The sequence below is a fragment of the Coenobita brevimanus genome, chromosome 26 (genome assembly GCF_032717465.1).
Source record: "Coenobita brevimanus isolate Jiangsu-jjx chromosome 26, ASM3271746v2, whole genome shotgun sequence".
Lineage (NCBI taxonomy): Eukaryota > Metazoa > Arthropoda > Malacostraca > Decapoda > Coenobitidae > Coenobita > Coenobita brevimanus.
Window position 1 is genome coordinate 13605142 of NC_136979.1, and position 12763 is coordinate 13617904.

The 12763-nt window shown below is 53.7% G+C and overlaps 1 protein-coding gene across 1 annotated transcript in view; it reads left to right on the top strand.

Annotated features, from left to right (window-relative positions):
• LOC145394071 (DNA polymerase lambda-like) overlaps positions 1-12763 on the top strand; it is a 342275-nt gene that overhangs the window by 162713 nt on the left and 166799 nt on the right. Inside the window, exon 7 of the mRNA XM_080268039.1 lies at positions 12609-12694. Coding sequence (XP_080124165.1) covers positions 12609-12694 — 86 coding nt within the window. The remainder of the gene's footprint in view (positions 1-12608; positions 12695-12763) is intronic.

The following is a 12763-nucleotide window of genomic DNA, read 5'->3' on the forward strand; positions in this document are numbered from 1 at the left end:
AACACAGCTGACTCGAAGTTTCTACACTGGTCTGAATGTAGCTCTTGTGACATCCCAAAACGACAGAAAAACTGGTCAACCAACACCTGAGCAACGGTCGCAGCCTCTTGATCGGGGATGGTGTAGGCTTCTGGCCACATTGTGAAGTAGTCCATGGCAACACATATATACCAATTTCCTCTTTCAGTGAGTGGCGGAGGTCCAGTAATGTCCACTGCGACTCTTTCCATTGGTGCACCCACTTGGTACAGCTGAAGAGGGGCACCACCACGTTTCATGGGTCCCTTCTTGACACAACACACATCACAGGCCCGACACCACTTTTCAACATCCTGACACATGACAAACCAGTAGAACGTCTGTCGCAGCCAACTTAGAGTTTTTTTTTCACTCCCAGGTGCCCAGTAGTGATCTGGTTATGGGACTCATCCAAGATCTTGGACCTCATCTTCTTCGGAACCACCAGTTGCCAATACTTGCTGAGGCCATCGGCTGTCTCCCACTGATGCTCCAGTAGTCTGTTGTTCAAACGAAGAAGGTCCCACTAACTCCAGTAGCTCTTGGTTGCAGGGCTTAACCTGGAAACTTCTTCCCAAGATGGTCGTACTGTACTCCACTGCAAGCACTCTAGCACTAGTTGTAAATCTGCATCTGCATCCTCTTCAGGTCTTTTTGATCTGATGTTGGTCCTGTCACTGCAGTATGGCAGCATTTCTTCCTATGATTCCCATTCCTGCTACACTGCTTGTCATCTGTTCTTCTGTCTTCTTACACACTATTCATCAAGGCTCTCTTGCATTTCCTCAGTGGCGGGGCTTCTTGGGAAAAACTGGCTGGTTGTTGCCTCTCATCACCAGCCTTCACCAATTTACCCTCATCCTTCTCATCTGGACACTCATAGCTGAAGTGTCCCCCCTCACAACATGTCCAACACCCGTTTGTTCAGTCAGGGAATTCGTTTGCAGTATCTTCCGCTTCTGCTTTGTCGTGAACTTCTAGTTCACCACCAACTTCATCTGGTACCCAGTTCTTGCTGAGAATGTCATCGACACCCTCCTCATCACTGCCAATAGGCTGATCTGCAGCAGGAGGCAAAAGCACCACGTCCACTTTGTGACTCTCTTCTCGGTAGCATCTTTGGCTGTTTGAAGATATCTGAATTGAGGTACCGTTCTTCCAGAAATGAAAAAAAAAAAAGAATAGCATCAGTATGGATAATAAAACGACTGATACAATGTGTGAGTTAAAATAATATCTGAAATATCGTTACCAGTAATCACACACAGTAAATATGAAATGGGGTAATGAAGAGAACGAGCTTTTCTTTTTTTCTTCAAAGCACTACCAGGTAAATAAACATCAGTCATGTTAAACAATTACTCAGATAATCAGATATGTGTCTGTCATTGGCATCACATAATGAATGGCAGAAAACAAAAGTGAACCAATCTGTAAAACTGTGATGTTTCCATCGTCAGCAGACTCTTGGGATCTGTGTCTCAGGACGAGCGAATAGGTAGTAATACTCGAGGCAGGGCCATTGAGCTTATATATCTTGGGGAAGTCCAGTTGCAGCAAGTATTAGCATGTTTCAGCCTGTAAGACAGCGATGTAATAGTAAACTTGAAACCTGCTTATTCCTGTATGACCATGGTAAATTTTATAGGACAACATGCCAATGTTCCCATTTTGGGAACATCAAAAATATGTTACCCTATCTTTACAAAATTATGCTCTTTTAGTCTGTTTATGATTTAAAGTGGGATAATTGAAATTCATGGCTTACAAAATAGTGCCCCCGAAAACAAGGTGAGAGAAGAACAGCATATTGCCCCCAGAAACTCACCGACACCCCTACCCAGACCCCACGGAGTAGCCACATCCACACTAGGGGATCCCATGTGACAACGGCATAAGGCAGCCCGGGCCTTGCGCCCTTATAACACCCAACCGTCGCACCGCCACCCTAGCAGGAGGAGGACACTACCTTCGGGGAGTGGGATTGCCAGATCAGCCCGGGGTGGAGCTGATATCTCAGTTCCTGACAGTGCCCCTCTGGAGACGGCCAACTGCCACTCCCGCCTTCGTCAGTCGGCCAAGCGTCGCACTGAAGGTGTTTCCCTCGATACGGCCTACTGCCGCTCTTCTCTTCTGCCCAAGGAGACGGCAGTAGGAGACAGCCTACTGCCGCTCCTCCCTCCTGCCGAAAGAGACGGCCTATTGCCGCTCTGAAGGTGCTGCCCCAGAGACGGCCAATTGCCGCTCTTCCCTCCTTCCGAAGGAGACGGCCTACTGCCGCTCTGAAGGTGCTGCCCCTGAGACGGCCGATTGCCGCTCCTCCCTCCTGCCGAAGGAGACGGCCTACTGCCTCTCTGAAGGCACTGCCCCTGAGATGGCCTGCTGCCACTCCACCCTCCTGCAGAAGGAGACGGCCTACTGCCGCTCCCACCTTCGCCAGATGGCCAATTGCTGCTCCGAAGGCACTGCCCCTGAGACGGCCTACTGCCGCTCCACCCTCCTGCAGAAGAAGACGGCCTACTGTCACTCAAGAGGTGACCAGAGGTGCGCTGACTCCCCCACACAGGCCACGGCCAATTGCTGGGCCTTGGCGCCCTATAGTTGCGCCCCTTGGCAGCCACGGCCAATTGCCAGGACCCACGGCCACAAGGTGTTGTCATCGCCCTTGCATGGGCAGGTGCCCGGCTCCCCACCACCAGAGAGACCCCGCGAGGCCTAACAGCTTCCCCTGGCCTCCGGTCCCTACGCCTGGCCCTGGAGAAGACCCACCTGACGGACCCTAGTGCCGGTCGGTGCTGCAGCCCTTCCCTGATGGCACCCCTTGACTCTGGGGACCACAGTCCTCAGTCCCTCCAGGCCCTCCCCAGGACACCCGGGCGTGACCTCTCCACGCCCAAGAGGCGGTATAAGATCTCTACCTCTGGCCGCAACCTGAGCCAGAGATATCTGGATCTGTTCGGCCCCAGCCCTGAGGGCCACACCCCTAAACCTAGCCCAGAGACTACGGGCTCCTGTGCCACCTGCAGCACTGGACGCAAGAGGACGCCCCTGCGAGCTGTCCTGTGCCCTCTCGGCACGCCCTCCCTTGGCGGTGCCCCTAGTCCAGCAGAATAGATGCCGGCGTGTCTCCCCGCCGCCCCCACTGCATGAGTGAATTATGTTAAGTGTGGTGTTGCCCTAGAACTAGTGAAGTGAAATTATATTGAGTGTGACGTTGCCCTAGAAACAGGTTACAGTGACACAGTGACTTAATGTATGTCAAATATCAGAGCGAGTGAAATCACGGGTGGATAAGTAAGAACGAGTGCAGTGAGTGAGTTCTGAGGAATCCGACTCACAAGTGACGCCCTTGTAGAAAACCAGTAAGATTCTTCCCCCGAGGAATCCTCTATAGTGAAAATATACCCATGTCCCTTGTTACCAGAAAATAATAGAGAAAATGTGAATAATATCCTCCTGTTTATATTACCTTAAACACAGTGAATATCCAGTGTCCCTCCACTCCCTCGCTTCCTAAAGAATCTCCTCCCAACAGCTAGCATAAACGTAAACAAGAGATAGAATCAAATGTCAAAACCCTTTTGCTATCAGATGATACTAAGTTTGAATTAATAATACTTTCCCTCTCCCAATATTACTATAACTCTGTTCTGGTCTGTCACGAGTCCTTCCCCCTTCCACCCCCCCCGTGTGAGTCTCTCTCTCCCTGCGCTCTCACGCGCGCCCGTGTTCCCTGTATACCTGTACACTAGACTTTCTGTATTGGCAACAGTACTAGTTAAGCCAGTATCCTGTGAGATACTAATATCCTAGTTAAGGTTTTATTTCTGTCATATATTGTGTCATAATATCTGCTGCTTTTGTCCTGTGTCTGACTGTGGTAATATATGTGTAAAAGGTTATTGCCTGAAGTTTTTGTGTCCTGCCTCTCTTTCCTTGCACTAAGCTCCAGTCTCGAAAGAGGACCCCGCTACACGTTAGGTGCTTTAGGACCGAGGAGTCAGGCCTTTTTCACCTAGCATTACACTGGTAGCCAGCGGTGGTTCTTGACCCGGGTGTAGAAGAGAGGTAGTGAGAAATATTTGGCAACATGGCAACTAAACCGCACATACAGTTACCCAAGTTTGACCCTGACCAGTACGATATACACACGTATCTGACAATAATTAAACCCTTACTGGATATTGGCTTTGAAAATGACCAGCAGAAAATTGCAGTCACACTCCCACTATTGGGTAAAGCGGCGGCGAACATAGCACCGAAAATCGTCCCGAAGCTCACCTGGCAGAACTTTACAAAGTTCGCTGTTCATGCCATCACCCCATCATTAGGGAGAGTGGTGGCTCTATCCCAATTGGATAGTTGTTCATTTGACGGGAATTTAGACAATACCCTGATACAGGCAAGACGCCTAGTTACTGCTGCCTACCCGGAGGCAGATGAAGAAACCCAGGATCAGCACATGTTTAACACTCTACTCAGAGTGCTTTCAAATGTCGTTAGACACCACTTTACTATCCACGACCCAACTGGAGACATGGATAGGGATATCCAGCTCATACGGCGCCCCCTGACCGCCTGCCCTACCCCCCAGCCAATTAATGTGGTGAAGAGATTTCCCACTCAACCACCGGCTCCTCCAACCATGCCATAACTGCCCATGCCTCACACCAGCCCTACCTCGGCCCCCAATCCACCTAGGGCACACCCCTCCCGCCGATGCCCTGCCCCGCGGGAAAATCCGAATCTGATTTTGGTGAATCCATGGGAATTCACAGCCTGCAGCTCCCACTGTCCCCTACATGACATACGGGACCAGCTCAAATCTGCTCGCCGCAGAACCACAGCCCCTGGTTCATGTAAGGTGTCCTCTTTGGAAGGCGAGGCTCCAGAAGACGAGCTGGCACCGATGGACGAGCCCCATGCGGGAGAACAGGAGCAGGAACAGGAGAATGAAAGCCCCAGACAGCTGGATTTTTAGGCCCGCCCCCACACCAACCCACGGTGGGGGGGACCATTACGCCTAAGTATCGCCCCCCAGTGTACCACAAGATGAAATTAAACGGCGTGAAGGCCAGACTGCTAGTTGATACGGGAGCAGCCAGGTCCTGCCTATGCAGCCACTATTTCTCCCGTCACAGATTGATCTTTGGCCCACTCCGCCCTACCGCCACTCACCTTGTGGACGCAGGGGACGGCCCCCTGCCCATCCGTGGGGAGACCCGGGCCCTACGGGTCGACACCCACAAGCCGGTGTCCACCCAGCATCAATTTGTTATTTTTGACTCCTGCTGGAGTTCCGACGGGTATTTAGGACTGGACTTGCTCCAAAAACTCGGAGCTACCATTGACTGCCACCACTGACAGCTCCAGTTCCGTCCCCCACCCCACCCCACCCAGGCGGTTTGCACCTGCATGCCACGGCCATGGCCAGAAGATTCGTCCCCTCCTCCCTCCTGTCCCCCCCTCCTCCTTCCCTCCCTCCGCCCCCCTCTCCTCCTCTCCCAGTGTTTCCCCCCGCCGCCCCTGCTCCTTCCCTGCTACCATCTCCGTTGCTGTTACCATCCCCTCTCACCATGAGGCTTGGGTGCCCCTTAACCGGCCCTCCGGCCCCTCTGTTCTGTTTTCCCCCCTCCTTCCATTGGGACCCCTTTCTGCCTGCCTTTTATCTCCCATTTTTCTCCCTCCACACCACACCGCCGTCCGCATAGCCAACCACGCCCCTTCCCCCCTTACCATCCCCAAAGGGCTCGTTATCGGAGAGGTGGAGGAAGCCGAGCCTTGTGCCCCATCCTCCTCCCACTTCCCCACCCCCCTACCCCCTATTCCCGACCATCTCTCCGCCCTGCAGTCAGACACCCTACGTTGCCTCCTGGATTTCCAGGACCTGTTTGCGACAGGACCAGCAGATATAGGGCATACCACATACCTGTCTCATGAAATCCATACAACAGGCCCACCAATTAGACAGCCTTCCCGATGCAAGAAGCCCCGACAAAGGAAGAGGACCGCCAAGTACGTGAAATGATCGAGGCCGGCGTCATTTCCCCCTCCACCAGCCCTTGGTCCTCTCCCATTGTTCTAGTAAAGAAGAAGGATGGCACGATGCAATTTTGCATTGATTACCGCCACCTGAACGACGTTACCGTCAAAGATGCCACTCCCTTCCCACGAATCGATGATTCCTTAGATTCCCCTTACGGGGCATCGTGGTTCTCTACCCTCGACCTCCAGTCTGGGTACTGGCAGGTCCCTGTACACCCAGAACACCGAAGCAAAACAGCCTTTTCCACGAGCAACGGCCGACACTTCGAATTCAATGTCCTGCCGTTTGACCTTTGCAATGCCCCTGCCATCTTCTCCCGGCTAATGGAATCTGTCCTGAGCAGCCTCACTTGGGAGATATGTCTGGCCTATTTGGACGACGTCATCATTTTTAACCAGACCTGGGCCGACCATTTGCAGCGCCTCCACCGAGTCTTTACTAGGATCCGCCAGGCAGGCCTCAAACTTCACCCCTCTAAGTGTGTCCTGGTCGCCAGGACTGTCTCGTTCCTGGGACATATTATCTCTCAGGCAGGAATCTCCCCGGACCCTGACAAGCTCCGCGTCATAGCAGACATACCGCCACCGCAGGATGTCCACGGCGTCCGCGCCTTCCTAGGACTCACGTCCTACTATCGTCGTTTCGTGAAGGGGTTCACACAAATTGCAAAGCCTCTTCACGATCTGACCAGGAAGGGGGAACAGTTCATATGGACCGAAGAAAGGTGAGTTGCTTTCCAACAGCTGAAAGACAAACTCGTCTCTGCTCCCATCGTGGCCTTTCTCGATTATGCCCTCCCTTTTCGCCTCTACACAGATGTTTCTCTCACCACAATAGGCGCCGTGCTCACCCAGGTACAAGCCGGCCAAGAACACATCATTGCATGTGCCAGCCGCACCCTAAATCCAGCCGAGAAGAATTATGCCGCAACCAAGCGAGAATGCCTTGGCATAATTTGGGCCCTCCAACTCCTTAGGGCTTACCTTTCCGGGACCCAGCTCATGATCATCACTGACCACCAGTCCCTCCAGTGGTTACGCCAGTCTGACTCATAACGCCCAACTCGTCAGGTGGCACGAAACCCTGGAAGAATTTCAGTATGAAATTTCCTACAGGCCTGGGAAGCTACATACCAACGCAGATCCCCTCTCCCGCCTCCCCATTCATGCGGTACAGCCAGATTCAGACCTCTTACACCTATGGCACCGTAAGGAACGGCCCTCCTGGATTCCCGCCCACCTGTTCACTAAACTATGCCGACAAGGCGACCACCTTCTAACCCCGTCCGGGCATATCCTACTGATCCCCAATGTGGCACATGACGCCCTGCGCCACCTCCATGCCCATAACGGCATCCACCTGGGTACCAAGACTATAGTACAAGTGTTTAACGACACTTACTGGATGCCCAACCCCTCCACCCTAGCCAAAGAAATCATTCAAACTTGCCGCGCCTGTGTGGTGGGAAAAGATGTCACCCGGACCGCCGGACCCTCGGGCCACATCACCGCCCATAAACCCTGGCAACTCCTGGCGATAGATGTAGTAGGCCCCCTCCCTTCCAAATCTGGGTACAAATATGCGATCACCTTTGTTGACACATATTCAAAATTTGTAGTAGCCTGTCCGGCGAAAGAGCATCATGCCGTCACTGTCGCCGATGCCCTTCTCCGGCATGTATTCCCTTATTTTGGCATCCCTCAAGCCATTCATTTTTACAATGTCCTAGAGTTCTCCGGAAAAATCTGGGAGGAACTCGCCAGGATCTTCGGATATAAAATCTTGCACTCCTCGCCTTATTGGCCACAGGGAAACGCAGTGTGTGAACGTAGTCATCGTACTCTTATGAACCAACTACGTACACGCATCAAGGCTACAAAAGACGACGACTGGCCGGCCCATGTGAAAATCATTCAGTGGGGCATAAATTCCTGTCCCCAGGAGAACCGGGTTTCCCCACATGAGCGAATATTTGGCAAATCCCCTCTCCTGCTGCCCCTGCGCCAACACCTGCAACCACCTGCCTCCGCCCCCACTACAGACCCATTGCACCTTGTGAAGGGCCGACTGCACCACTTACAGAAAACGCTAGACCTCGGCCCCAATACCGCCTCCAACCCCTTCAGCCCGGGCGACACTGTCGTCATCGACCAACTTCCCACCCCCCACAAACTCGCCCCTCGCTTCACGGGGCCCCACAAAATCACCCATGTTCCAAACCTCTACCAGGTTGTCGTAGAATACCACGGCACCCCGCGCACCCTCTGAAACCACCATGTGCGCCCCTTCTGCACGCCCACCTCTGCCACCCGGACCCCACACCCCTAACCTCCCCCTGCTCCCGCACTGCCTGTCACTTCCACATACGAGTGCTATGTTTCCTCCTCGCCTTTCCCCTCCACCCCCCCTACCACCTCAGCCTCCCCCACCGCCACCACCCCCCGCACCTCACCTGACATCTCACCCGCCACACCAACCTCCCCTCGCTCACTCTCACCCCTTCCCTCCGCTGCACCACCCTCTCTGTCCAAGCCCATGTGTCCCGCCCATGCCGCCACCCCCTCAAGACACCACTACCACCACCCTCTCCTCACCACCCTTGCGCACGCCCACTCCGATGGCCTCACCCCCCACCACGCCCCCCAACACGCGCAACAGCCCATGCTAACCAACCCCACCCACCCCGCACGCCCACTTCCCCACTCACCCACACCCTCAGAACCACCACCACCCGCTCCGGCTGACTCTCACGCCCACCCGCCCGATACACCCATACCCCTACACCTCCCGCCTCCCCACAACTTCACACCATTATGATACATCAGGCCCAAATCCCCTCCACCTACACTCCCCAGAGACTCGGCGCTTCATTACCACAGCACAAAACCCGGCCCCAGCCCTCAGTGTCCAGCATACAGCCCCCTACCACACCAGCAACAACACCGACCAGGATGAAGGTGAGACGAGCCATATGGGTGCCTACCATCGGCAAGAATCGTTGACTCCGAGGACCACACCACCTGCTTACCCTCCTCCGCTCCACCCTCACTGCCTCCACGCTCTTCCTCACCGGCAACACAGAGCAGGAACAAAACTCTTACACCACCGCTTAGCAGGCCCTACTCCAGCATCTCCAGCCTGCATATGCCACCCACAACACTCATGTATACCACCTCCAGCCACGGGGACGTGACTTTTTCCAAGGGGAGAATGGTGAAATGCGTGGCTTACAAAATAGTGCCCCCCAAAACAAGGTCAGAGAAAAACACCATAGTGCCCCCAGAAAAGCAACGACACCCCTACCTGGACCCCACGGATTAGCCGCATCCACACTAGGGGATCCCATGCGACAATGGCATAAGGCAGCCCGGGCCGTGCGCCCTTATAACACCCAACTGTCACACCGCCACCCTAGCAGGAGGAGGGCACTACCTTCGGGGAGTAGGATTGCCGGATCAGCCTGGGGTGGAGCTGATATCTCAGTTCCTGACAGCGCCCCTCTGGAGACGGCCAACTGCCGCTCCCGCCTTCGTCAGTCGGCCAAGCATCGCACTGAAGGTGTTTCCCTCGAGACGGCCTACTGCCGCTCTTCTCTTCTGCCCAAGGAGACGGCCTACTGCCGCTCCTCCCTCCTGCCAAAGGAGATGGCCTACTGCCACTCTGAAGGTGTTGCCCCCGAGACGGCCTACTGCCGCTCTGAAGGTGCTGCCCCCAAGACGGCCTACTGCCGCTCCTCCCTCCTTCTGAAGGAGACGGCCTACTGCCGCTCCTCCCTCCTTCTGAAGGAGACAGCCTACTGCCACTCTGAAGTTGCTGCCCCTGAGATGGCCGATTGCTGCTCCTCCCTCCTTCTGAAGGAGACGGCCTACTGCCGCTCTGAAGGTGCTGCCCCTGAGGTGGCCGATTGCCGCTCCTCCCTCCTGCCAAAGGAGACGGCCTACTGCCGCTCTGAAGGTGCCGCCCCTGAGACGGCCGATTGCCGCTCCTCCCTCCTGCTGAAGGAGACGGCCTACTGCCGCTCTGAAGGTGCTGCCCCTGAGATGACCGATTGCCGCTCCTCCCTCCTGCCAAAGGAGACGGCCTACTGCCGCTCTGAAGGCGCTGCCCCTGAGATGGCATACTGCCGCTCTACCCTCTTGCAGAAGGAGACGGCCTACTGCCGCTCCAACCTTCGCCAGACGGCCAATTGCTGCTCCGAAGGCACTGCCCCTGAGATGGGCTACTGCCGCTCCACCCTCCTGCAGAAGGAGACGGCCTACTGCCGCTCCCACCTTCGTCAGACGGCCAATTGCCGCTCTAAAGGCACTGCCCCTGAGACGGCCTACTGCCGCTCCACCTTCCTGCAGAAGAAGACGGCACCTGTCGCTCAAGAGGTGACCAGAGGCGTGCTGACTCCCCCACACAGGCCACGGCCAATTGCTGGGCCTTGGCGCCCTATAGTTGCGTCCCTGGTCAGCCACGGCCAATTGCCGGGCCCCACGGCCACAAGGAGGTGTTGTCATCGTCCCTGCGTGAGGCAGGCGCCTGGCTCCCCAGCACCAGAGAGACCCTGCAAGGCCTAATGGCTTCCCCTGGCCTCCGGTCCCTACGCCTGGCCCTGGAGAAGACCCACCTGATGGACCCTAATGCTGGTCGGTGCCGCAGCCCCTCCCTGATGGCGCCCCTCGACTCTGGGGACTGCAGTCCTCAGTTCCTTCAGGCCCTCCCCAGGACACCCAGGCGCGACCTCTCGTCGCCCAAGAGGCGGCATAAGATCTCTACCTCTGGACGCAACCTGAGCCAGAGATTCCTGGATCTGTTCAGCCCCCAGCCCTGAGGGCCACACCCCTAAATCTAGCCCGGAGACTACGGGCTCCTATGCCACCTGCAGCACTGGACGCGAGAGGACGCCCCTGCGAGCCGTCCCGTGCCCTCTTGGCACGCCCTATCTTGGCGGTGCCCCTGGCCCGGCAGAATAGACGCCGGCGTGTCTCCCCGCCGCCCCCACTACATGAGTGAATTATGTTAAGTGTGGTGTTGCCCCAGAACTAGTGAAGTGAAATTATGTTAAGTGTGACGTTGCCCTAGAAACAAGTTACAGTGATACAGTGACTTAATGAATGTCAAATATCGGGGCGAGTGAAATCACGGGTGGATGAGTAAGAACGAGTACAGTTTGTGAGTTCTGAGGAATCCGACTCACAAGTGACGCCCTTGTAGAAAACCAGTAAGACTCTTCCCCCGAGGAATCCTCAAATATCGGGGCGTGTGAAATCACGGGTGGATGAGTAAGAACGAGTACAGTTTGTGAGTTCTGAGGAATCCGACTCACAAGTGACGCCCTTGTAGAAAACCAGTAAGATTCTTCCCCCGAGGAATCCTCTATAGTGAAAATATACCCATGTCCCTTGTTACCAGAAAATAATAGAGAAAATGTGAATAATATCCTCCTGTTTATATTACCTTAAACACAGTGAATATCCAGTGTCCCTCCACTCCCCCGCTTCCTAAAGAATCTCCTCCCAACAGCTAGCATAAACGTAAACAAGAGATAGAACCAAATGTCAAAACCCTTTTTCTATCAGATGATATTAAGTTTGAATTAATAATACTTTCCCTCTCCCAATATTACCATAACTCTGTTCTGGTACGTCACGAGTCCTTCCCCCTCCCCCCCCCCGTGTGAGTCTCTCTCCCTGGGCTCTCACGCGCGCCCGTGTTCCCTGTATACCTGTACACTAGACTTTCTGTATTGGCAACAGTGCTAGTTAAGCCAGTATCCTGCGAGATACTAAAATCCTAGTTAAGGTTTTATTTCTGTGTCATATATTGTGTTGTAATATCTGCTGCTTTTGTCCTGTGTCTGACTGTGGTAATATACGTGTAAAAGGTTATTGGCTGAAGTTTTTGTGTCCTGCCTCTCTTTCATTGCATTAAGCTCCAGTCTCGAAAGAGGACCCCGCTACACGTTAGGTGCTTTAGGACCGAGGAGTCGGACCTTTTTCACCTAGCATTACAATAATACTTTCTAAGGAAACGCTCAATACATTTGGTGGCAAGAGACTAAAGATTTTAGCAACAAATAATTCATGAACAAAATACCTGCTTGGCCTGACAGAGAGGGATTTCTACTACTACTACTACTACTACTGCTGCTGTTGCTGCTGCTACTGCTACAACTACTACTACAACTATTGCTGCTGCTGTTGCTGCTGCTATTACCTCCACCATGGAGGTTGTCTTCACCTCTGTCCATTTGATTGTTTGTTGGTTGGTTGGTCTTTGAGCAAGATTACACAAAAAACTACTGAATGAATTTCCACGAAACTTGGTAGAAGAATGGGCCTTGGCCCAGAATACATTCCATTAAATTTTGGTGCGGATCCGGATAAAGGTACGGATCCATTTTTTTTTTTTTTTCACTTTAACATTGCCAGATAGGGCGTTGGCGGAGGTATGTGCTCTACTGAGTGCCATTCTAGTTATTATTATTATTATTATACTACACCTCATTGACATTTTATCATTGCTACATCCCTGCCTCACCTGCGTGTTTAATTTACAGCACCGACGACTTGACATCATTGTGGTGCCTTATGCTGAGTTTGCTCCAGCCATCATGTATTTTACGGGCTCGGCACACTTCAACAGGTTAGTGATGTGTTTTAGGCATGGAATTGCAGTGTATTTGGCAGCATTTAAGACGTGCTGAAAGCCATT